Source organism: Mustela lutreola, chromosome 15 (genome assembly GCF_030435805.1).
Source record: "Mustela lutreola isolate mMusLut2 chromosome 15, mMusLut2.pri, whole genome shotgun sequence".
Taxonomy (NCBI): Eukaryota; Metazoa; Chordata; class Mammalia; order Carnivora; family Mustelidae; genus Mustela; species Mustela lutreola.
In genome coordinates, this window is record NC_081304.1 from 18775444 (window position 1) to 18800961 (window position 25518).

Below are 25518 nucleotides of genomic sequence, written 5' to 3' on the forward strand. Positions count from 1 at the left end.
TTTAAGGGATCGCTGGGCGCCAAGGGACGCTCGTTGGAACGGGTCCTAGCTCGGGCTTCCCCCAGTGGAAAGCGAGCAAGGGGTCTTGGGCTGTGCGGTTTCTCCCAAACCACCACCTCCCCGCCTACCCTCTAGCTGCACGGAAAGACTACTTTCTCCGGCTTTTCCCTCGGTATCCAGAGCCCCCCTCCCTTCCTCTCGCCTCTCGGTCTCCGCCCCCTCGCGCAGAGGAGGCCTTGCCGCTTTAAGAGCCGGGGTAGCGATTGACAGGCAATAAACGCGGAGCGCCGGGCTGCGCTGGAGCCGCAACGAGCTAGGGGCTGCCGGGGCGCAGGTAGGCGCCCCCCGACTCCCGGGCCAGCGCCCACCCCAGGGCCCTTGCTTTCTCTTCGTCCAGGCACAACCCTATTCTCTGGGTCGGGTCTCCCCGGGCCCCTTCCTTCAGGCCGTTCCCCTCCCTCCCCACCGCCCGCCACCCTCCTTTCTCGGGGGCGTCTAGAGAGAAATCAAACCCCGCTGCTTCTTGATGCTGGTCGGAGCGGTTAGGGCTCCAAAGTGACATCGGGCACAGAGCTGGTGGCGAAGCTCCGATATCCGCGAGGCCTCTTCGGGGGCTGTGCGGATTCGGGGGACTTTGGAGCCGGGCATTACGTAAGAACAGCGCTGTTAGCGCTTCCGGGGGTTGGGGGCGCGAGACAGAGGTTGCGTGGGTCCCGGTGGCCGCCCCCGGACTCCTTGGGAGGCCAACACCTCAACCTTCCCTGGGAGGGGGTCCTGGGAAGGGGGGCACTGCTTCTTCCCCTTCCAGGCAGTGGGGGGGGCGGGTCGGGGTCGGGGGCCAGGGTTAGGGTCTGGAGACCTGAGAGGGGATCGGTGCCAGGAGAGAAGAGCCGAGGTCAGAAAGTTAGGTCAACTAAGACAGGGGGGGTGGGGAGAGTGAGCACGGGGGCGGGGGGACATCTTTCAGTGACCTCATCCCCTGGTTTCCCGCGGGCGCGCTCGCTAAGAGCCTTCTTTGATGGCTCGCAACACGCCCCCCTTCCGCCAGGTCCTAGCGCCCAGCCATTTAGGGCCCGGCTCTAGGGGCGGGGGCTATCCGATTGTCGTGCAGGTCCGCACGTCTCTGGACGCCCCCATCCCTCCGTCTGTCTACCCCTCCCCACGACCTGTCGGTCTTCAAAGCGCCTTTGTCAGACCTTTCTCTTCCAACATCTCTTTGTATGGGTATTAATGGAGGGGTGGATGGGAGAGACGTTGGAGGGAACCTCCCCCTTTCGCTCCGGGTCCGCATCACCTGCTGACCCTGGATAGTGTGAATAGTCTGGGGGTAGGGGTGAGAGGACACCGAGGCCCAGGCTTTTGGAAGCCGAGGTGCGCATTCCCCGAAGCCTGGGCCCCGGGCCTTGGCCCGTAGCCAGACTGGCTTGCCTGGCACCGCTGTTCTCCTGTGGGCACAAGCCAGGCCCCGCCCTCCCAGAGGCCGGGGTGGGGGTGGGGAAGAGCTAGCCGAGGCTGTGGGAACTGATTACCCAGAGAAAAACCCAGGCAGGCTGGGCAAGACTCCAGGGGACAGGATCTTCCCTGCCTCTTCTCACCTTCCAGTCTCTAAGGAAGGCGGATGTCTGGGGTCTGCTCTGCCAGTAACAGTCAGGGAGAACAGCATCAGCCAGGAGAAGGCTCCAGGTTCCAGGTGGTCAGGACTTTGGATGGGGGAGGAGGGAAGGCACAGCAGGGGTGGGCACAGGGGCACTGGCTGGCACAGCAGATCCTGGGCATTTCTTCCAGCCTTGGTGCTAGCCTGACAGAGGGTGCCCTTCTTTTCCCTGAAAACACCTTTCTTCATGTCTTTAGGGGAAGACCCAGGAAGAAGGGGAGTCATCCCCCAACCTTTGTGATTTCTGCCACTTGAGCTCAGATGACCGACCAGCTCTGGTCTGGGGGTGGAAGGGATGGGACTAGAGAGAGGGTTTTCTTAAAACCTGGTGATGATCCCTCTGGGTAGAATCCTTTTTTTGGGGGTGATGAAGTCCCAGAACCTAGGGGGAGAGGAAGTTGTGACTCCCTGCCCCCCAGGGCCCAGCAGGCATTCGGTCCTAAAGTGGGCACTGCCAGCTGCTTCCCCCTTCTCCCCCACCCCTGCTGTGAGCCACTGCCTCTAGTTGTCATAGCAACTGGGAATTAGGGTTTTCTCGAGTAGCAAGTGCCCAGGAAGGCAAAGGGAAGAAGGGTAGTGGGTATCCCTCCTGTACCCTCCCCTGGAGAATAGGGAGCCCCTTGATTTTCTTGTCCCAGCTCTGGACTAAGAAGGGGCAAATGGAGAAAGTGGAAGTCAGAGAGGCCTGGGGAAAGTATGACTTCATTTCTGCCAGCCAGACACACACACACATGTTTGTAGAGCACCTACACTGGCTAGGTTTGGGATCCAGAAGCAAAATAAAACAGGTGTAGTTCTTGACTTCATGGAGCTTACAGTCTGGGAATGCCCATCTTTCCGGCTTTTGACTCAGATTCCGGACTCAGACCACCCCCCAAAGAAATAAAGGACAAATGGCAGACAGAAACATAATTTTTTTTTAAAGTCATAAAACCTGGGTGTTCCATGTGGCTCTCTTTATTAGCTTCATGACCTTGGGCAAAGCAATTATCCTCTCTGAACCTCCTCCCCTCCTTCTTGGAGAAAGGGGCATGTGATATCTGCCCTTCTTGCCTTCCAGGTCTGTGGGATCCTGCAGCCTCTAGGGAATGAATGCTCTCATCCCGAGGGGAGGCTCTTCCTAATTCCTTCCCTCATTGCTTTGCCATTGTGCTTTCTCATTCTTTTCTCTCCCCTCTTCTAGGAGAGACATTTCAGAGCCCTCCAAGACCTCACCATGCCAGTTGCCGCCACCAACTCTGAGTCTGGTAAGAAGGGGTTGAGGATGTCCGTTTGTATCCGTGGTTCGGGGAGTGCCAGGCAGGGCCTTGAGGGTGGAGAGCAGTGGTGAGGCACTCCCACAGTCACCAGTAACAATGAACTGTCCCCCACCACTGCTCCATCCTGCTACTCAGCCTTTCCTTTGGACAGCTTCCAAGGCTCTGCTGCACCTGCTCAAGGGTGGGGCCGGAGACATAGCTCAACTCACCTCTGTGGGGGGCCAGAGATGATCCCCAGTATTGCCCAGGGCAATGGCCTGGGGCCAGACTCCTTGGTGAGGTGGCCTTTAGGAAGGGGCCCTTGGAGGATGGCTGGGGGTTGGAGGACAGCCTGATGCCACCAGATTAGTAAGCAGCCTGTGCCAGGGAAGGGCTTGGGGCTGTGTCCTGGGACGCTCGGAGTTGCACGTGGAGAATGCCAGCTGAGGAAGCCTGGACTTGCTTCTCTGGGAGATTGTGGGGCAAGGGAGCTGGTCGCCCAGATGAGCTAGGAAGCCTCAGGGGCAAATTTCTTAGCCTTTTGGAGGCTGTGTCTCTTCTCCTATAAAGAAGTCGATGTGACACTCTAAAGCTGTGACTCGGGAAGTATATTCCTGATAGGGGTACGCACAGTTGTTAAGGGGTGCTCCTGGGTTATGATCTTGGTGAGCCTGTGACCTTGGGTCTTTTTTTTTTTTTTAGGACTTAAGTTTTCCCATCTGTAAGATGATGGGATCGGATAAGAAAAGTGTTCTTAACTTTTCTTGGTCCTGGATCCCTTTTTGAGAATCTGATGACAGCTGTGGGCCTTTCTCATAGACAGATGCTTCTCTGTGCACAAAATCTGTATTCTGTTCTGGGGGTTCATGGACCCCATGTGCAGTCAGGGCCCTACCAGGTGAAGTTCCCTATGCTGGAGGCTATGGGCCCTCACACCACAGCCTGCTCTGGTTTTGCTCTGATTTGTCTGATGTTTCACTGCCTGGGTGCTTCCTGCCCCTGCAGTCCCGTCCTTTGCTCCAGGCCTTGCTGCTGCCTCTGCAAGATATTCCGGGCCTCCCAGTTTGGTTAGAGTAACTCACCTGTCCCTCCCCTTCGAGAAAGTGAACTAGGAAAGTGAAGGCTGCTGTGGGTGGGCCAGATCCTAAACTGTGACACCCTTGCCTCCCCTCCCCCCAGAAAGACCTTTTCTCCATGTAGTGGAGGAACTGTACTAATGTCCCCCAGCCCTGGTGGCCTTAGAGGCCTTGGAGGGCTCAGTGCTTCCTACCTTGTGTCCAGCATGCTGAGCCCCCTGGGTTCTTCCCCTGCTCCGGTCTGCCTGGGCCTCACTGTAAGCTGCTTAGGGGTTAATTAAGTCCAACTCTGAGCCTGTGATTAAAGGCCTCTCAATCTGGGGCTGGCCAGTAAACCCATTAATAGTGCCTGGCAGGGCTGTAGAGGGAGGAGAATTTGGCTTCCCTGGCTGCAGGCCACTTGATGGGGGCTTGATGGGGGTGCAGTGGGGACCAGGCAGGGAGTGGAGGCCAGGGGCAAGGGACAAGGGAAGAGGGAACTCGACTGCTTCCTCTGAGGACCCCTGGGGCCCCTGATCCCCTGGGTGTTATGTCATCAGCTACTTCTGCCTTCCTGTATCCAAAGGAAAGAGGATAGGAACAAGCTGCTTAACCTCTTGGATCCTGAGTTTCTTCTGTAAAGAGATGATGTGTGACCCAAGCTATGAGCCTCTTGGCTCTTCCTGCAGGCAGCCCTCCCTGCGCCCACCCTAGGCTGAATTGGCTCCCGGCCTCAAAAATCTGATAATGGGTCTACTTCTTCTAATTTGGTGGCCATTACACTTCCTATAGGCCTGATAAGAGAGGCAGCTGTGGTCAGAGTCACCCACCTCTGAGGTCAGGGTCACCTTCCCTCTCCCCGCTCCCTTCCCAGGGAGATTGGAGCCTTGCGACCTGCAGAGTGAAGCCAACAGTTCCCTTTCCTATGACTCAACACAGCCATTGTCATTGCGGAGGGGAGATGGTGTGAGTGTACTCTCGCAGAGAGACCCACCTCTCCTTCTAGTAAAGTGGAGGGGCCCTTTCCTGAGGGTGGGGGACAGGCTGGGGGATATGTGGGCCATGGCATTGGCTGAGTGTTCAGAGAACTTGCCCCTGGAGTTTTCAGGCCTGGAGCCCTGCCCACTCTGCCCTCTTTACTTGACTCCCTCTTTTCTTTGAATCAAAGCGGGCCGTTTTGAGGTGAAGCTGTCCCTTTAAATCTCTCCTGCATCCCTGGGTTAATGTCCTGGTGTGTAATCCCTCCTGCTGCCATGGCAACCAGGGGTGCATTTCGACCTGGTGCCACTCCTCTGGGAATGGCTGTCTGGTGGCAGCCTCAGCTGGTGGTGTCCTCATGGGTACAGGGTGTCAGAGGAATGGAGGCACTGGGCTGGGGTAACGACCAAGTTCTATGCTCCTGCCCACCGGGTTCCATGCTGCGAGAATGCATCCTCACCTTTTCCCTTCCAAGATGCCTGACTTGCCCACCAGTCACAATCCCTAACCTAAGGGGAGGAGCCAATGTGAGATGGGGGAGGGGAGGGGCCACTGCTGCGTTATGGGGTCAGACTGGGAGGCCGCTCCCTTCCCCTCCTTTTCCTCCCGCCCCCCCCACGCCTCCCTCCCCATGGCTAGCAGGTGGGGCAGGCATTTGGGGCTTGCGGTATTTGTCCCATGCCACAGTGGTGCCCCTGCTCCTTGCGGAGGGCTGAGAGTCATTCTCGGGGGCTTCCTTTGATTCTGAGGAGGTCATTGTAAAGGAAACTAGGCCTGGAGAAGGAACGTAGAGGTCTGAGGGCAAGAGGAGGAAGTGGCATGCGGGTTTTAGAGGAGAGACTTCCAGAAGAGGGGGGCGGGAACAAGCCGGTGCCAAATCCGCACCCCGCCTTGGGTTTCCCACAGCTGGGCTGTAAGAAGGGGGTCTCTGAGCACCGCCTCCGTTCTTAAGGGGCGGCAGCCTTAGCCCCTTGCCCCGCAAACCTCCCCTCAGCCGCCCCCTCCGGACCCCCGCGGGTGCGAACACCGGGTGCGAGGTGCGATCAGGCTCTGGGAGGACCCGGACTCTTTGCCACCGCCCCACTCTCGGCTCTGGCACCGCCCCCTCCCCACCCGGCTGCTCCCGTTGGGGCTTTGGCCAATCAGCAAGGCGGTCAGGGAGACTCAGCCTTGCTATTGGCTGATCCCGCAGCTGGCGCTTCCCCCGAGTCCCGCCTCCTCGAGCGCGTTCCCCCTCGCGCTGGCAGAGCAGCGACAGCTGTGTAGAGGCTACTCGTGGAGCCCCCGGAGCCGGGTGTGGGGGGCAGCCATGGCGGGCAGCCCAGGCAGTGGGGCCTCCTTGGAGGGTGTATCCCTGGGCTCTTCTGAGGAAGCCGATCTCCAGAGGGAAGGTAGGGAAAGGTGGGGCAGGGAGGCTGCGCGGGGAGAGCTGGCCCCTTCATCTACCCTCCTTCCTCAGGGTTTGGGCATCTGGAGAGGGCGCCCTGGGAGCGGGCCCTCGGGAACCTAAGGGAGCTGGCCTGGGCAGAGGGCCCTCACTCCCCCGTGCTCTGTCCTCCTCCAAGGCTGACAGGCTTGTGAGTCTGTAGGTGAGGATGGCTGGGGAGGGTGGATCCCAGGATACCCTGGCAGAGTGGGAAGGGTCCCTGCCCTGGCTTCTTTCTGAGGCCTCTAAAGGCCTTGCAGGTGTCTGATCAATACCAAGCCCAGGCCTGGGCAGGAGGGATCTAGAGGGCGGGCTTGGATGTTGTTTCTGGAGAAGGTGGGGAGGAGGAGGGGTTGAGGGGGGGTTCCCTGAGCCATGTCTGCTTCTCCAGTTTCAGTGCCCCCTCCTCCCCATCCCTGTTCCTTCCTGGAGGAGGGGGTTCTGACAAGAGTAGTGAGAGGAGCCAGGGACTGTGTCCGCCCCCCTCCACGGATTGAGCTCTGTTATGTAGATGCAGGCGTGGGTGGATGGGTGGCAGAGTAATGATACTCCCTGCCCATCTCTGCCCCCAGCTGGGCACACTCTGCTTCTCCCTTCCTCCCCCCAGAACCTGCCAAAACTAGGAGCTCCCACCTCCGTGGGTGCATACAGACAAGGCCCACCTCAGATCTCAGCAGCCACTGCCATAGCTGTGTCAGGTATTCTCATGTCCTTGGTTATGTCCCATGGCAGGCTGAGGGGTTGCTGATCCCTGGGCTGACTTGGTCTAATCTCTGCCCTTTGGCACCCACAGCTCCCCCAGGTGCCTGTCTCCCCAGCTCCTGTCGATGTTCTGGGCCGTAGCTTTGGCTTCCTATGATCTATATTAACTTCTCAACATTAATAGATCACTCTCTGACTGAGCTGAAGGGCCTGTAGACACTGTCCAGTTCCACTCACCCATTTTACAGGAGGGAAAGACTGAGGCCAGTGAGGGACCATGACTTTTGAAAAATCTTGCGGAATTAGTGCTGCTGTTGTACAGCGCACTGTACAGGCTCTGACCTCCTGTATGACTGCCTGCTTGACTCTGGGCCTGCATTCAGGGACACGCTCCAAGTACTGTCTCTCCTATCCCTGAGCCCCCTAGGTGCAGGTGGCTGAGTCCTGGGACTTCAGCCCATCCAGAGATCATGTGAGGAGTCTGTGGCTCTCTGATTCAGGGCAGAACCTGGAACCTGACAAGGGCTTCCCTTTCTCCCCTCTTCCCACGTCAGAGTCCATTTCCTGATTCCCAAACCCTCCCACCTGCCTAGGCTAGCATTACCTAGGGCTTAGAGACCAGCTCAAGGAAACTGACTCCCTGCCTACCCTAGACCCCAGCCCTGGACATTCAGGGACCGGGAGTGCCCGAGCTAGGCAGGGGGGAGGGGCTGCCGGAGAGAGGCCGTCTTCTGCTGGACATGGGGGAGGAGGGGTGATTGCTCTGGTGCCCCACTAGTTCCTGTGTCTCATCACCTGCCACTTCTCCCCAGCCATGCAGCAAGTCCTGGACAACCTGGGATCACTCCCCAATGCCACGGGGGCTGCAGAACTGGACCTGATCTTCCTTCGAGGCATTATGGAAAGTCCCATAGTGAGATCCCTGGCCAAGGTATAGTACTCCAGGGAGGTGGGCACGAGGGCACTGTGCCTAGGGAGTTTATGGGGTGTTGGCCATAGGGTGCTTGGGAAAGAGGCATGTGGCCCAGAAGACCCCCCGTGGAGGGACTCTGTGACAATATCCCTGCCCAGGTAATGAGTCTGCAGGACAGCAGATGGTGGGCAGTCCCATACCTGGCCAGTGAGAGTGTGGACATGCCCAGGTGGATGGGATGACTGCCAGCTTGGAGGGGGGAGGATGTGATTGGTGCCTATACCTTGGAGTCTTCAAGAGTTCATCCTGCCTGTCCCTTCTGCCTTTGGGCATTTTGTGCAGATGTCTTTTTAAGGTCACTTGCCATGTGCATCAGGTGGGGGAGAAACTCACTAGGAGAGAAGTTTTTAAGCATTTTGATAGTGGCTCTGCTGGAGGCAGATGCGCTAGGCATTTTGGGAATGTGAAGGGCGGATGTCTAACCTGGTCTGGAGTAGCCAGGGAAGTCTTCCTGGAAGAAGGGCCCCTTGAGCTGAATCTGAAAGACTGAAGAGGAGGGGGAGGGCATTTGGGGCCAGTGGAAGAGCTTGAGCAGAAACAGAGGTGAGAAAAAGCCAGAGGTCTGTGAAGGGACATAAGGGCAGGTGTGAGGCTGAAGCTTCAGGTCTGAGACAGGGAGTGTAAGCTGCAGACATGCTCTCAGGTTGTGGAGGGCACTGGGAGCTGTGCTGGGAGCTTGGGCCTTGTCCTGTTATGTTCTGTAAATGACACGGACCCCTTCATGGGGCTGAGACGTAGGGGACAGTATGAAGGGGACAGGGGAGAGGAGGTGGCTTCGTGGGTTTCAAGTGGGGGGTTGATGATAGGATATGGATGTTTTCGGAGCATCCTCTGGCAGCTCCATGGAGGGTGGTTGTAGGGTCATGGCTGGAGCAGGAAAGGCCAGAGTTGGGGATGACCCTGAGCTAGACTTGTGGTAAACCTTTGGGCTTAAGGGAGGAGAGGACGAAAGAAGTATTTAGGAAGTGAATTGGCAGGGTGTTTGGGCGTGGAAGGTGAGGGGTGGGGGTAACAGGGCACTCAGGATTCTGCGCAGGGGAGGTATGAGGCTAAGGTTCAGAGGCAGGGTTGGGAGGGGTGGGGGTGGATAGAAGGGTGCCCCCTTTCCTGGGGTAGAGGCAATGGAGTTGCAGGGAATCCTGTCTACTTGCTCAGATTTTCCAGAAAAGGGGGGGGGGCATTGTATGCTGGAAATCAGGGATCAGGGTTGAACTGGGGCATTTGGAAATGAAGACTCAACTAATCACTGAAGGGAGGGGAGAGGGACCCCACCAAAGCCGGGGAGCAGGATTGACAGAGCCCCAGACTGACTGTGGCAGGTGCCTGACTTTCTAGGGTGGGGGTGATTCAGTCCTGGGATGCTGGGAGTAAAGGGTGTGACTTTGGTCCAGGTATGTGCTGGGTGTCGGCTGTGAAGGCTGAGACGTAGGGGACAGCATGAAGGGGACAGGGGAGAGGAGGTGGCTCAGAGTATCCCTGGGAGGGATGGGGAGGGGGACTGGCAGGAGAGAGGCAGGAAGAAAATGGAGTGAAGGGCGGGGGCTCTCTGAGGTCACCAAGTGTTTGGGGAGAGAGTGGGTAGCTGGAAGAGAAGGCAGAGTTCAGAGAGAGGGAGGTCGGAGATTTCCAAGGAGGAAGGCTTTGGGGGATGACGTGACAATTTAGGGTGTAGCTGCGGCAGGCAGGGAGGTCAGCAACATACAAGAGGCCCAGAAATGGAAGGTTTGCATGTAGCTGGCGTTGGAATCTAGGGTACGGCAGGCATCGGGGTGGGACAAGATGGAGGCGGGCTCAGGGTCTCAGGGAACGGCGGTGGGGTGGCCAGGAAGTTGGTGATGACAGTGATGAGACAGCGGAGAAGGTAGCCAGGTGGTAGCTTTTCCACAGGGTGGAGAGGGGGACTCTGTCACAGGATGGCTGTGACCGGCTCTGGCATGGGGTGTGGAGGGGGGCCAGGCCTTACTGGAGGGAGAGAGCTGCGCAGGGGACGCTGTGTCCCCGGGACATAGCCTGGTCCCACTACCCGTGCAATGGCTGAAGACCCAGGGAGGTTGCTAATGGCAGAAGGTGAAAGTGGAATGTTCTGGGGAGGAGAAAACTGAGCAGACTGGGGTGTGGTGGGGGAGGGGATTGGAGAAAGGCAGAGCGCCTTCCATTCAGTGGTCAAGGATTGTACTCATGGATTACAAATAAAAATAAGGGATCCAGCATTTCAAACAAAGAGAGTGTGAGCTCCAGCAGGGTGGGGCATGTCTGCCTGTGTCCCCAGGGGCCGAGAACAGTGCCTTGCACAGAGTAGGTGCTCATGGAATATTTGCTCAATGAATGAATGCAGAGAGTGTAGGAAAAAACCCGAACAGCTCTCTGAGTATCATCTCCAGGATGGGAACGCTGACCCCACTTTCTTGCATTCTTGCTATGTCTTTATAAGAAAGAAGAAGTGTGATGCTGGGGCACCTGGGTGGCTCAGTGGGTTAAGTCTCTGCCTTCGGCTCAGGTCATGATCCCAGGGTCCTGGGATCGAGCCCCGCATTGGGCTCTCTGCTCAGCAGGGAGCCTGCTTCTCCCCCTCCCCTCTCTCTGCCTGCCTGTCTGCCTACTTGTGATCTCTGTCTGTCAAATAAATCAATAAAATCTTAAAAAAAAAAAAAAAAAGGAAGTGTGATGCCGCTGGTACCCCTCCTCAGTCCCACTTCCACTGCTTTCTGTCCCCTCAGGTGACCCCTGGCTTGAGGCAGATGATGTCCCACCCCTGAATGTTTGCCTGTCTTGCCTACCGCTGTGTTCAGATGTACACAATCCGTCCCTAGGATATGGGATTTTAAATGTTCCCTAATGGAATGATAGCGCGAGCCACTTAGGTTTGGGAGAGTTCTAGTTTATGTAAGTAACATGATTCCTGACATAAGTATAGATGGAAATACAGGTAGATTAATTTTATTTTATTTTTAAAAGATTATTTTGACAGAGAGAGAGAACAAGCAGGGAGAGTGGCAGGCAGAGGGAGAGGGAGAAGCAGACTCCTCACCGGGCAGGGAGCCCGATGTGAGGCTCAATCCCAGGACTGTGGGATCATGACCTGAGCTGAAGGCAGATGCTTAACCGACTGAGCCACCCCAGTGCCCCATATAGATTCATTTTAGCTGTTGTGTCGTGTTCCAGTATATGAAATAGAGTATTTATTTATTGGTTCTACTGAGAGACAGGTACAAGAACGTGCCTTGTTGATTTCCCCGCTATTCAGAGCGGCGCTGTGGGGAGCGTCCTTGCATTCCTCTGCTTCTGCGCATGTGTGAGAGTCTCTCTAGGGTTGACACATGGCAGTGGCATTGCTGAATATACACATTTTGACCCTCTCCACCTGTAACCTGCCAAAGCTGATTTCAGAGTAGAATTTATTAGACCATGTCACCTCTGGGTCCTGTTAGATGTTGCCTCTACAGTGAGACAGCCAGTGAAAGAGGGAGCTTTTAGGAAGGCAGAATCTCAGGATTGGAAGTGCCCCTCCAAAGCACGATTGCCCTCAGTGGTGTTCTTCGGTGTCTTTGTCTGGTCCACTGGAAAGCTCTCCAGTGAGGGGATTGCCGGCTGGATGACTGTCCCTCACTCAGTCATCTGTCTTCGCTTTGATAAGTATCTGTGGCATGATCACCGAGTAGCAGATACAGCACTGAGGCTGTGGGAATGAACTGCCGGAGAGTTTGTTCTCTGGAGGGGGTCCAAATCTGTTGGCCTGGGACCTCCCTGTACAGCCTAACCTAGAATCAGCCAGATCAGGTGGTAGACATAAACTCTCTTCTCCAGAATTCATCTTGGGGATAAGCTGGTGAGAATTTCCTCTGAGGAGATTCCCAGGATGGTTTCAGATGCATAAAGCACAGTAGAAGGTGGTGTGGACCTTTCTTCAAAACTGAGACTCCCAGTAAGAGGCTGACGGGCTAGGGGGACCCTGTGACTTCTCTCCATTGAGCTGTGAGACAAGCAAGAAGTGCATCTCCAAAAAGACCATCTGAGCTCAGTAAGAACCCCTCTCATCCCTGTACGTGTAACCCTCTGCAGTGGGCCTTGGTCACTTCCCTCACCAAAAGGTAGAGTTTCTCCATTCTTCAATCTGGACTTGACCACATGACTTGTTTTGGACATTGGGACCTACTTTGTACTCCTCATCAATTTTAATGATTATATGTATAGAGATACAGTTCTAACCTAACAGATAAAAGTACTCAGATCCAGTTGTAAAAAGATCCAGCAGTAAAACCTTGGTTCTCATGGTGAAGTGGCCCATAAACTCAGGAATAGTTAAGCAGGAATTAATAATAGCTATTAATCCCCTTCCCTTACTCTCATGGAGTGGAACTTGCCTCTCTCTGATGGGGCTGTGCAGACCGTGTGGGAGGGGCTGGGCTGAGTAGATCTAAGACCAGGGAGGGGAAGGGCCTCAGGAGACAAATCCAGAAGGAAAGGCTCTGGAGGGAAGTCAAATCTGGCTAACAGATCATAAGTCCGTGGGGTTGGCTGCAGATGACAGCTGCAGCCCTAGCCAGTAGGTGACATCTGGGAAGGCTGACTTGGATCCAGCAGCAGGTGTTTCCGACATCAGGCAAGGCCAAGGTGAGGAATCCAAGTCAGGTGACGTTCAGTAATTCAGGTGAACTGTTACCAGTGGGGACATCTGCTAGCTGGGAGGCCTGTGATCTAATCTATATGAGATGAGGTAGAAAGAACACAGGGTTTGGAGTCAGAAGAGTCACTAGCTGGCTGTGTGATTTTAGTATGTCTGACAACCTCTCTGACCTTTAGTTATTTCTTCTGAAAAGTGGGGATAATGATGTCTCTTTTCCAGAGACATTGGGGAATGTCATGGGTGTAGAAGTGTTTTCCAAACCATAAGGAGTTGTTACAATGCAGTCTTGGCCATGGCCAGAGTTCACTGGGAAGACTCCATTCCTGTGATAAGGCCAGGGTGAGAGTTGACAAAGCAAGACAAGGTCCTAGAAGAATGAAGGAGAGGGGGCAGGTCACTGAAATAGAGATTCTGACCAGGGGACAGGAGAAGTGGAAGCTACAGTGGTGAGGAGTTCAATGTATCAGTCAGCTTCTGCTGGGTAACAAACCATCCCACTGTTTGGTGGCTTAAAACAACCAAGTTTCATTTCTCATGATCTTTTTGATCATTTCGGTGGTTTTGCTGGTCTGGGCTGCTCAGCTGGGGCAGAGTGGTCTAGGACATTCTCCTTCACATGGCTGGTGTCTCAGCTGGGAAGGCTGCAAGGTCTATGATGGCGTGCTCTCTTGTCCTCCAGGAGGGGGCCACTGGAGGGTACTCCACAAGGCAGTCTCAGCATCAGGGAAGGACAAGCCCCAAGTCCCAAGCACTTTCCAGGCTCTGCTTGCCTCACATTTGTTAATGTCCCACTGACCAAAGCAAATCACATCATCAGTTCCAGATGGAAGAGTGACTTTACCTTCTGGCATACCATTCTCTGGGACTCCTTTCAGTATTTGAGCTATTTAATTATTAGCCTAGACTTCAGGGCTCATAATTCTCAAAATGAGAATTCCCTGTTTTCTGCCATGATCAGAGAGGTTGGCATGGAGGGCAGAAGGAAAAGCTCTCTAAGAAATGGCTAAGAAGTGCGGAGTTTCTGCCTTTGCATTCTGATTCTGGCTATGGATCTGGAGCTGGCAGATCAGGATTCAGGTACTGGCTGCACCCTTAGCTAGCTGTGTACTTGGTCCAGGCTGGGCTTCAGGAAAATCTCTCATCTGATGCTGGGGAGAGTGACAAATGGAAAGGGGTTGTCAGTATCTAACAAAATCAAACCTGTGTCTTCTGCTTGACCCAGGAATTTACATGGAAGACTTCTCTATAGACGGACAACAGCTGCCCCAGGTTCTTCACTTCAGCCTTATTTGCAATAGTGAAATATTAGAAATAACGTAAAAACCCATGAGATTGGTTGAATAAATTATGGTCCTCCAGTCATGCAGTGAGTCAAATGCAGTAATTAAAATATAATAATAATAATAATAATAATAATAATAAAGAAAGGTCTGCAAGTAGCAGCGTAGAGTGATTTCCAGGGCGTATTGTTAAGTAAAAAACCAAAGAGCAAACCAAGCCAATTAAACAAACAAACAAATCCCAAGGAATCAAAGAGTGGGTATTGTGTTCTATATTTTATGTAAAAAAGAGAAATTTGTACTTATTTTTGTGAAAAGAAACAGAATAAATTGGAACTAATAAAATGATCTCCTCTAGTGTGTGTGTGAATAAGGCAGAGGAGATGAGGATGGAATGAGACTTACTTCCATTTACCTTTTATATAGATTTAAAATTCGAACAATGTAAATGTGCATATTCCAAAAATACAAATAAATTAAAAAGAATGAAAAAAGTTAACTCTGAAACTAAGTGTGGGTAAGTGAATCCATCCACCTATTAGATTGTTAACATAACCATATAGAAAAGGGAATTAATTCTAGTTACTTTTGCTCATAATATTCTGACTGTATACCCTAAGTGAGATAGGCTTAGATAGGCTAAGGCTGTACTTCTTTTTTCTTTTTCTTTTATAAGGATTTTATTTATTTATTTGGCAGCTAGAGATTGGAAGTAGGCAGAGAGGCAAGTGAGGGTGTGGGGGAAAGCAGGCTTGCCACCAAGCTCAGAGCTGGATGCGGGGCTCGATCCCAGGACCCTGGGATCATGACCTGAGCTGAAGGCAGAGGCTTTAACCCACTGAGCCACCCAGGCACCCCAAGGCTGTACTTCTTAATACAGTAGCCAACAGCCACATGTGAGTATTTATTTATTTTAAATATTTTATTTATTTATTTGACAGATCACAAGTAGGCAGAGAGGCAGGCAGAGAGAGAGAGAGAAGGAAGCAGGCTCCCTGCTGAGCAGAGAACCCAATGTGGGGCTCGATCCCAGGACCCTGGGATCATGACCTGGGTGGAAAGCAGAGGCTTTAACCCATGGAGCCATCCAGGTGCCCATGACTATTTATTTGAATACTTAAATGGAAGGTATTAAATATGGAATGAGGGAAGGTGGGGAAAATCTTCAGATTTTATTTGGAATAATCAGTATCAACTAATGGCTATAAGTGACACCCCAGAAGGAATGAGCACCAGATGCTCAGATCTTGGTTTCTAAATACCATTCCCTGCCAAAAGGAATCTGAGCTCCTTGGAGAAATTGCTGAGCCCAGACCTGGAGTAGGGAAAGTATAGGATGAGCCCGTGGCAGAAGGAGGAAGGTGCTCAAGGACTGATGGGAAATGTCAAAAGGACGCAGGTGTGTTTGGGGGCTCCTACTGCACAAATTGGGGATAAATTGAGAAAAAGAAGATAGTGATGGCGATGATTTAGAGCGCAGGGTAAAAAGAATCCGTAGTGATGCAGAGAGGGGGCTATGGGGAGAGGGGTAAGAGGGAAAAGGACAAGCTCTCTCTTATAGTAGAAAGCCAACTAATAAATGTAGAAGCAATAACGAGTTAGAAAATCACCATTTTGCAACTCCTAATTTAAGAATTGACTGGGGGGCCTGGTGGTGCAGTTGGGTATGTGTCCAGTTCTTGATTTCAGTGAGATCCAATCCCGCATCCAGCTCTGTCCTGGGCATGGGAGCCTGCTTGGGATCCTCTCTCTCTCCCTCTGCCCCTCCCCGCCCCCTTAAAAAAATGAATTGGTGGGCACCTGGGTGGCTCAGTGGGTTAAAGCCTCTGCCTTCGGCTCAGGTCATGATCTCAGGGTCCTGGGATCGAGTCCCGCATCAGGCTCTCTGCTCAGCAGGAAGCCTGCTTCCTCATCTCTCTCTGTCTGCCTCTCTGCCTACTTGTGATCTCTCTGTCAAATAAATAAATAAAATCTTTTAAAAAAATGAATTGGCTTAGGCATGTGTCATAAATGAATGCTAAATTCATCAGTGAAAGATTGTTGGGGAGCAAAATAGTCACAGGATCTCGAGGTGTGGGAAAGAGACAAGATGGCTTATGTAGAACACTTGCCTAAATGACTAACCTGAGTCTAATCATGGGGATATAATCGGGAAAATCCATTTTACAAACAACTTGCCTGAACTTAAAAATGTCCTGAAAGACCAAAAGTTATTGGGATCTGGTCTAGATTAAAGGGGAATAGAATGGGGTGCCTGGGTGGCTCAGTGGGTTAAGCCTCTGCCTTCAGCTCAGGTCATGATCTCAGGGTTCTGGGATCGAGTCCCGCATCAGACTCTCTGCTTGGCGGGGAGCCTGCTTCCTCCTCTCTCTCTCTGCTTGCCTCTCTGCCTACTTGTGATCTCTCTCTGTCAAATAAATAAATAAAATCTTTTAAAAAACTTAAAAAAAAAGGGGAATAAAATGATGGGACAATGAAATGTAACACCTGGTGCTTGTTGAGATTGCCCATCAGGGACAAACAAAACAAAACAACAAAAACAAAACAACAACAACAATAAAACCCCACAAAAATGAATCTATAAGGGGAAATGTTTGGGACAACAGTGAACATTTAAATAGAGATTGTCTACTAGATTATATTATATCAGCGTTTTAATGTTGAACTTCCTGTGTGTGATACGGGATTGTAGTTTATGTGGCAGATCTCCTGTTTGTTCTTAGGTGATGTATGCTGAATGACTCTGGGGTGAGGTGACTTCTTTTTCAAACGACTCAGAGAGAAAAAAGTCTTCATGTATATCCCTGACCCGGCACTCCTTACTTCCTGACCCAACTAACATGACTCTCCTGGCTGGGCTGGGCTGCCTTTCCCTTTTTTCAGAGCAATACCTTGTTGTGGACCCCAGGGTTGGTAGAGGGACAAATAGGTACAGGGCCTTCTCCTGGTACTGTAGGCTGTTGACCCTTGAACAACATGGGTTTGAACTTGTGAGTTAACTTATATGTAGATTTTTCTTAATAAATAAAGTACAGTGCCTCAAATATGTTTCCTCTTCCTTATGATTTTCTTAACACTTTCTTTTCCCTAGCTTACTTTATTGTAAGAATACAGTATATAATCATATAACATAGAAGATATGGTTAACCAACTGTTTATATTATCCGTAAGACTTCAGCCAACAGTAGGCTATTAGTAATTACGTTTTCGTGGAGTCAAAAGTTACATAGCGATTTTTTAAAAAGATTTTTTTTTTTTATTTGACACAGAGAGAGAGACAGTGATAGAGGGAACACAAGAAGAGGGAGTGGGAGAGGGAAAAGCAGGCTTCCCATTGAGCAGGGAGCCTGATGCGGGCCTCAATCCCAGGATCCTGGGATCATGACCTGAGCTGAAGGCAGACGCTTAACGACTGAGCCACCCAGATGTCCCATACATAGCAATTTTTGATGGTGCAGGATTGGTGTGCCTAACCCTCGTGTTCTGCAAGGGTTAATTGTACTGATTTCTTCTCTCTCCCCCCCCCCCCCCCCCCAGGGAGCACTGGCCTGAAGGTCTGGAGACCCAAGCTTGGGTCCCTGTGACCTTGAACAAGTTGCTCCACCTCTCCTGCTTCCTCATCCTGGGGTACAGGATGTCCAAGACCGTGCCGTCACGTGGAAAAAGCTGTCCTTGAACTCACAGGCTTATAAGGTCCCGGGGGGTGGGGACAGCTTGATGATTTTAATGGCCCTCTGTGACAAGAGGATGGGAATGAACGTTTGGGCTTGTATTCTTCCTTCTATAAACTGGGTCCTCATCATCGTTTGGGGCAAGAAAGGGGAAAGCAAGGTATGTCTGTGTGTGTGTGAATGTGCTTGTGTCTGGGTGAGCGAGCATCTGAAGCTGGTGTCAGAAACGATGCGGAGGTTGAGGTCGGAAGTCAGGATCTGAGCAGGTAGGGGACAGTGGTACCTCAGGCTTCTTAGTGATCCTCAGGTGTCACCTGTTCTGCTCATCCCCCACCAGGCCCATGAGCGGCTGGAGGAGACCAAGCTGGAGGCAGTGCGGGACAACAACCTAGAGCTCGTGCAGGAGATCCTCCGGGACCTGGCCCAGCTGGCAGAGCAGAGCAGCACAGCCGCGGAGCTGGCCCGCATCCTCCAGGAGCCCCACTTCCAGGTTCGGGCCCTGGGCTGGGGTGGGGGCTGGGGCAGGCTGCGGGGAGGGGGCTGGCGGGACATTAGCACAGGAATGGGAAGGGACCATGGGACACTGTCTCATGGTTTGCCCTCTTTCCACTACCTCCACAGTCTCTCCTGGAGACACACGACTCTGTGGCCTCCAAGACCTATGAGACACCACCCCCCAGCCCTGGCCTGGACCCCACCTTCAGCAACCAGCCAGTACCTCCTGACGCAGTGCGCATGGTGGGCATCCGCAAGACAGCTGGAGAGCATCTGGTGAGGCTGCAAGGCGGGGCTGGGGCTGGGGGTCTGGAGGGGGCACTGAGAGTAACTGGTGGGGACCAAATCTGGTCAGGAGAGGGCCGAAGAGGAAGATGGGCCCATGCAGCTCCTGGAGTCCACAGACCCTGTGCACCTGAGCTGCGCACAGAAAGTGCCCACTCTCCCTCCATGAATGCCCCCCTGAGTGAAGAATTTGGTCAGAGAGTTGGAAGAGGAGGAGTCTGCGAGGCCGAGTCCGGGATAGAAGGGGGTGAGAATGGGAATGGAGGGGTGCTTAGGAGACCCATCCGAAGATTCCAGCTTGGAGCCCCTTGGAGCCCCTTCATCATGCCGGCCCTCTATCCCCTCCAGGGTGTGACGTTCCGCGTGGAGGGCGGCGAGCTGGTGATCGCACGCATCCTGCATGGCGGCATGGTGGCTCAGCAAGGCCTGCTGCACGTGGGCGACATCATCAAGGAGGTGAACGGGCAGCCGGTGGGCAGTGACCCCCGTGCGCTGCAGGAGCTCCTGCGCAGTGCCAGTGGCAGCGTCATCCTCAAGATCCTGCCCAGCTACCAGGAGCCCCATCTGCCCCGCCAGGTGGGTCCCTCCACCAAGCTCCCCACTCCCGCCCAGACTCAGGCCTAAGGGGCAGCCGCCAGGGTGACATCCCGGGGGTGAGAGTGCCCCATCTCCCGCATGCTCGTGCATTGGCCCTAGTTGTGGGCACTCATACACATGTGCAAGGGACACGTGCACATTTAAGGCCTGGGGTGCCCACAGGAGCGCCCGTGTGGATGCAGCCCTGCATCTGCAGATGCGAACGGGGTGCACGCATGCGCAACGTTAGGTAGCCACGTGTCCTGTATGGCTGCCTCCTGGTTGGTGGATTGTGGGGGTCTGGCTGCTCTGTCCATCTTCTCCGGTGGGCTCTCCAGCCATCTGCCAGAGCCCACTGGGCCAAGGGGAGAGTGTGGGTAGACCGAGGGATCCTGGTTTATGTGCCAGGATTGTGTCCCTTCCTCAGTGATCCCGCTTTTTCCTTAGTGGATGGATCTATGCACCCCCCTACCCCCGGCAGAGACGCCATCACTCTGAATCCTTTTGTTCTAGATGCAAAGGGAGGCTGGTCCCAGGGAGGTGGCTGGGTGGGTCTGGGGTGCGTCATGCCTGGAGAGGGACGGTGCCCAAGCCTCTTGCATCTTTGTGAAGGTAGGGGGAACACAGGGGACTGTGTGACACCCCCCCACCCTCAGGAGGGGGACGTGGGGCGGGGCTGGTCTGAGAAGGGTACTGCCCTCCAGCCTTCCCTTCTTCCTTTGACCCTTCTGTGATCCCTGGCCCAGGTATTTGTGAAATGCCACTTTGACTATGACCCGGGAAGAGACAGCCTCATCCCCTGCAAGGAGGCGGGCCTGCGCTTCAGTGCTGGGGACTTGCTGCAGATTGTAAACCAGGATGACGCTAACTGGTGGCAGGTGCGGCTCCGTGTCTGGCTCCTGTTGTGGCGTGGGAGGGGGTGGGAGGTGAGGTGAGGGCCTGGGGAGGTGTCTTCTCACTCAGGGCAGGTCTTTGTCCCATATCCCTTGCAGGCATGCCATGTGGAAGGGGGAAGCGCTGGGCTCATCCCCAGCCAGCTGCTGGAGGAGAAGCGGAAAGCCTTTGTCAAACGGGACCTGGAGCTGACACCCACTTCAGGTATGAGGGTCCTCCCTGGAACCCCTAGTCTGGGATCCGACACAAGCCTACCTGGCCTCACTCGCCCATCTCTCTGTGGCCAGGGACGCTGTGTGGCAGCCTTTCAGGAAAGAAAAAGAAGCGAATGATGTATTTGACTACCAAGAATGCAGGTGGGTGTTGGAGACCCCCTCCCTGTCCTCCAACACGGTCTGCCCCCCTCCCAGCCGCCAAGGACTTGTGCGCATGCTCTCCCTCCCTGTGCTTATGCTGCCAGTCTTGTCCGTGGGCCCTGGCTACTCTCTCTTTGCTGCCCCTAGCCCCAGCCCCTTGGCCCTTGGCCCCTGACCCCTCCTATGCCAGCTGTGTAACCTGATGACTACCCCTCCCTGTGTTCAGAGTTTGACCGCCATGAGCTGCTCATTTACGAGGAAGTGGCCCGCATGCCCCCCTTCCGCCGGAAAACCCTGGTGCTGATCGGAGCCCAGGGAGTGGGCCGGCGCAGCCTGAAGAACAAGCTCATCATGTGGGATCCGGATCGATACGGCACCACAGTGCCTTGTGAGTGGGAGCTGGGCCCTGCTGGGTGGGGGGCCAGGAGGCAGGAGTGCCCTAGGGGCCAGGGCCACATTCACTGAGTGGGCCTGTGCAGGTCATCAAGTCAAGTGATACTTTTGGAGGGGGGTGCGCCCCCAGCGGGTGATGGGGGAACTGCAGGCCGGAGAGGGTTTGGGACGCCCTCTTTTGAACCTGTGGCCTGGGTAGGCTGAGCAAGGCTTACCTCTCCTTCTGTCATGTTTCACTTGCTAAAAACCCAGTTGGGGGGGGGGGGCACCCGAGGGGCGCAGTCGGTTAAGCATCTGCCTTTGGTTCGAGTCATGATCCCCTGACTCCTGAGATGGGTCCGGATCGGGCTCCCTGCTCAGTTGGGGAGCCTGCTTCTCCCTCTCCCTTTGCTCCTGGCTCATACTCCTTTGCCCTCACTCTCTCTCTTTTAAATAAATAAATAAAATCTTAAACAACAACAACAAAACCCTGTTGGGAACCCGTGTGAAACAGGGCCTCATGTAGTGACAGAACCAGCAGGGGTGGTCAGAGCTCCTGGCTCCTGGAGGCAGGAACCTGAATGCTGACCCCAGATCCGCTTGACCTTGGTGGGTGGCTTTGGGGTGCCCATTGCCCCCCCGGGACTCAGCTCCCCCATCTGTGAGCGCTGGGCTGGAGCAGTGAACTCTGGAGCCCCCGCCCCAATATGGATGTCTCGGATCTGTGGGTATCAATGGTGAGGGCGAGGGCATGGGGCATGGGAAGGCAGCAGTGCACTGAAGGTGGAGGGGAGCTGCACCTGCTGGGCTGCGTGGCTCCCGTAAGACATGTACACGTGTGTCTGAGGCGGCACACGGCCTGCATGTGTTCATTCAGGCCCTCCCTCCCCCAGACACATCCCGGCGGCCCAAGGACTCGGAGCGGGAAGGCCAGGGCTATAGCTTTGTGTCCCGTGGGGAGATGGAGGCCGACATCCGGGCGGGACGCTACCTGGAACATGGAGAATACGAGGGCAACCTGTATGGCACACGCATCGACTCCATCCGGGGTGTGGTTGCCTCTGGCAAGGTGTGCGTGCTGGATGTCAACCCCCAGGTAGGGTCTCAGCCTGCTTGTTCCCAGCCTGCCCACTTCCCCTCTGTGCACTCTGCTGCCCACCCCCACCCCGCCACACACTCCGCATATATTTCCAGGCCCTGGTCTCCCAAGCAGCTCCCGCATATAACCCCTCAGCTCCTGCTAGGGACCCAACACACCTAGAACCTTTTTCTCAGCCTCCCAGGCCCCCCACTCCTCTAGCCTCCTCTGGTGTCCCAAACCCCAGCCACCTGCCAGTGGTTCCTCTACCATTCATCCCCGGGACTCAGGTCCCAGGATGCCAGGTACCATTTCCCCATCATTTCCAGATATCTGCCCCCCCCACCCAGTTATCCTTCACCAACCTTCTAGGATGTCTGTGGGGATAGACTCCCCCATCCCCTTCTCTTCCTGCAGGCAGTGAAAGTGCTGAGAACAGCTGAGTTTGTCCCTTACGTGGTGTTCATCGAGGCCCCTGACTTTGAGACCCTCCGGGCCATGAACCGGGCTGCCCTGGAGAGTGGGGTATCCACCAAGCAGCTCACGGTGAGGGCTCCTATGTATGCTGGGAGGGGTCCGGTGGTTGCCTTGGGGAGAGGACAGGCTGGGAATGAGGGAAAGATGAGGGGAAGAAGGTGGCATCGGGGAAGGGGAGAGGGGCCCACCCGAAGTATCAGTGAGTTTGGACTTGTGATTCCCACTTTATAGATGTGAAAATAGAGGTCTGGGCAAGGAAGTGAAGTGTCCAAAGTTTTACAGTCAGGGATTCGGCTAGCCTTGGCTGCAGGAGCTTTTGCCAGCCCCACAGCTCCTTCCATTCTATGGGGACAGAGTGCTGACCAAAGGGAGTCCAGAGGGCCAGTGGGAGATGTGTGGGCAGAATGGACCAGGTGGTGTGAAGGTGTCCATAGCTGGAGGGAAAGGCTGAAGGGAAGGAGGAAGCTGGAGGCTGGAAGTCTGGCTGGAGGGATGAGTTAGCGTTAGGGAGGAGGAGGCTTCCAGTCAGGTATTACAGGACCCCAGGACACCTACCTCCCCACCAGGAACCCCTTAGAGCAGCCTTCCTCTTCCCAGGGAGATGTTGGGTTTGCCGAATTCTGGGCTCAGGGGTCCATCTTCTGGCCATATCTGGTACTGCAGCTCTCAGGCCCTAGGTCAGAGTCCCGCTGAGGCGCTGGAAAAGGCTGCCTGGGCTGGGCTCCAGGCTGAAGTCCCCGGGACAAACGTAGCCAACTGGGGTCACTGGGACATAGCTGGGCCAGTCCTAGAGCTCCCACCTTGACTTATTTAAGTTATTATTCAAAGTTCCCTCTGCATTCCTGCCTGGCCAGCTGCCCAGCTCTGACTAGGTGTGGGATGGTGGTTCCTGGGGTTACCCCAGTAACAGCATGCCTGGGAGGTGTATCTCAGGCTGCGGGGGTTAAGGGCGCCTGGTTAGAGTGGAGGGAGCATTGACTTTGGAGTCAGGCGGACCCTGTGCACCTGCTGGCCAGGTGACCTCCCTGTACCTCAATGTTCTCTGTTGGAAATGGCAAATAATGAGTCCTGCCTTACAGAGCCACAGTAAAGATTATGTGGGTTGCAAAGCAGTTAGTATGCCCTGCTTGGCACTCACTGAAGTTTATTTCCTTCCTTCCTTCCCTCTTTTCACCTGTTAGTCTGTCCAGAGTTGCCGGAGAGCCGCCCTGGGGCATGTGGGGAGGGGCTCCTGCCTCCTCAGCCTGGGGAGCCCATACTTGATATGACTGGGCTCTGGGGAACGGGGACAGATAGGGAAGGCTGCCAATTCCCCCGACGATGGGGGTGAATGTGGGGGACACTGATGGCCGGGAGGGTCCCTTGTGCCGCAGGAGGCTGACCTGAGGAGGACCGTGGAGGAGAGCAGCCGCATCCAAAGGGGCTACGGGCACTACTTCGACCTCAGCCTGGTCAACACCAACCTGGAGAGGACCTTTCGTGAGCTCCAGGCTGCCATGGAGAAGCTACGGACGGAGCCACAGTGGGTGCCCGTCAGCTGGGTGTACTGAGACTGTTCATGGGGACTGCACCCCTCTGGGCTGTGACCCAGAACCCTGAATCCATCCCCTCCCCCAGCCATGACCCCCAGTCCTGGTCCTTAGCTCTCATCCCCTGCCGTCTGGCTCTCCCTGGGTGTCATTGGCTCCTAGCGGGCCCTAAGCTGTTCCACACAGATGCGCGCACTGCCAAGGAGGTGGGTGTTCATGGGGCACCACCGTGCCCAGGTGCTGCCCACTCCCGATGCCCCCTGGCCACCGGATGTCCTTCTCTGAGGGCCAGGCTATATGCTGTCTCCCGGAGTGTGTCAGAGTCACCTCCATAATGCCCAGTGCAGAGAAGAGGAAAGCTGCTCTGGGGCCTTGTGGCCAGTAGGTACACTGCCCCTGGCCACCTCTCTCAAACCGCCCTTTCCCCTTGGACTGGCCACGCCCATTCCATTCCCGGGCTCCTCCCGCCCCTCCTCCCTGTGGGGCTCGAGTCCCTGGGAGCAGGCCTGGCCGTCCAGGGCAGTGGTCCCGCCTGGGGCCCTCTTGAAGGCTGGGGGAGCCAAAGCTTGAGCCGGCTGCCACAGCCAGGGAGCAGCGCCGTCCCAGCTCCCTGGGGATGAGGCAGACACCCGCAAGTGGACCCCACACCGTCCTTCCGTCCTGCACAGCTTTTCACTGCCGAAGTCTCTCCATGGACTTCTCCGGATGTGCCCCTGGCAGGGCAGCTCTGCTCCCCGCAGGGCTCAGCGCAGGGAGGGGTGAGCTGACGTGTGACAGGGAGCCTGTGACTGCTGACCATGGCTGGGGGAATGGTGGGGGGGAGGTTGGTGGCGCGTCTGGGCTCCCTGTTCAGGACCACAGTCCATCCTGGTCCCTCCGGTGGGGTCCAGGGGGCCCACTCTCATCAGGTGTGCCTGCGGGACTGAGGATGGGTGCAGAGAGGAGCTCGCCAGCCGGCCATGGAGCAGGGGCTTGGCAGAGGACGTCTGTGCTCTAGCCGGCTCCCTGTTGTACAACTCCAGGGGGCGCCATCCACACTGTTTCTGCCTGCGCAGCTTAGGTTCCGCAGGCCGGGGCACCTGGTCTGTGTTTGTGCTGTTTGCGTGTGTGTGAGTCTCGGTTTGGGGAGAAGAGAAGCAAAGGGTTGTTTTGCTTTGGAGGTCACTTTTTGGGGCCCTATTTTGGGGGCTCCCCATCAGTCCCCATTTCTTATGAGACCCTGATCCCAGTTTCCAGGGCCTTGGCCCTCCCTGGATGTCTTTCTCCCCCTCTCCTAGTGTCCCCCTATCCCATACGACACGCTCGAGTCCTTGGGGAAGGCAATTGTGTAAGATAGGAGAATCCCTTTTAAGAATGCCGTCCTAGACTTCCCCAGGCACCTGGCCCTTGTCCCTCTCTGTGACCCCGTCTGGGGTGAGCCTGTCCTTGCAGGGACCACCCTGTCAACCCCACCACCAGCCAGCCCCTCTGTCCTTCCTAGTTCTCTGAGTGTCTGATCAGTCTTCGCTGCAGGTTCAGCCCGAGCTGGCCCCTGAACCACTGTGTGCCCATTTCCTAGGGAAGGGGAGGGAGAAGAAACAGAATATTTATTACAAAGTTAGAAATATATTTATTATATTAGGGATCTCATTTGCATTTGCCTAGGATATGCAAATGAGATATAAAGGTCAAGCCTGCTGCCATCTCATTTGCATAGCTTGGCATCCACTATGCAGTCACCTTTATACTCCTCTTTCCCCTTTCATCAGCTTCCAGCTCTTCCTTGCATCACCCTTAGCCACTGCCCAAGGGGACCAGGAGGGGAGGAAGCGCTGCTCTCCTCCGGGTGGAGACAGTGGTGGCCTTTGTCAGTTCC

General features: G+C 54.9%; 1 protein-coding gene across 2 annotated transcripts; it reads left to right on the forward strand.

Annotated features, from left to right (window-relative positions):
- Positions 1-215: 215 nt before the first annotated feature.
- On the forward strand, positions 216-25421 carry MPP2 (MAGUK p55 scaffold protein 2). Of its 2 annotated transcripts, none has more exons than XM_059149292.1 (13): positions 216-334; positions 2838-2901; positions 7866-7984; positions 17939-18091; positions 18223-18372; positions 18730-18957; positions 19704-19835; positions 19950-20055; positions 20139-20207; positions 20434-20595; positions 21473-21675; positions 22075-22203; positions 23508-25421. In XM_059149292.1, the coding sequence occupies exons 2-13, from the start codon at positions 2871-2873 to the stop codon at positions 23682-23684; spliced, it is 1659 nt and encodes a 552-aa protein (XP_059005275.1). In that variant the 5' UTR covers positions 216-334; positions 2838-2870; the 3' UTR covers positions 23685-25421. The 2 variants fall into 2 exon arrangements, with proteins under 2 accessions (XP_059005275.1, XP_059005276.1); XM_059149293.1 differs by lacking the exon at positions 216-334 and adding an exon at positions 632-651.
- The last annotated feature ends 97 nt before the right edge of the window (positions 25422-25518 follow it).

Bases quoted from the DNA above. Each gene is read 5' to 3' on its own strand.
- MPP2 (XM_059149292.1), top strand. From the start codon at position 2,871: ATGCCAGTTGCCGCCACCAACTCTGAGTCTG. The intron at 7,985-17,938 runs GTATAGTACTCC...ATCCCCCACCAG, and splicing joins TAGTGAGATCCCTGGCCAAG to GCCCATGAGCGGCTGGAGGA. The intron at 19,836-19,949 runs GTGCGGCTCCGT...TATCCCTTGCAG, and splicing joins ATGACGCTAACTGGTGGCAG to GCATGCCATGTGGAAGGGGG.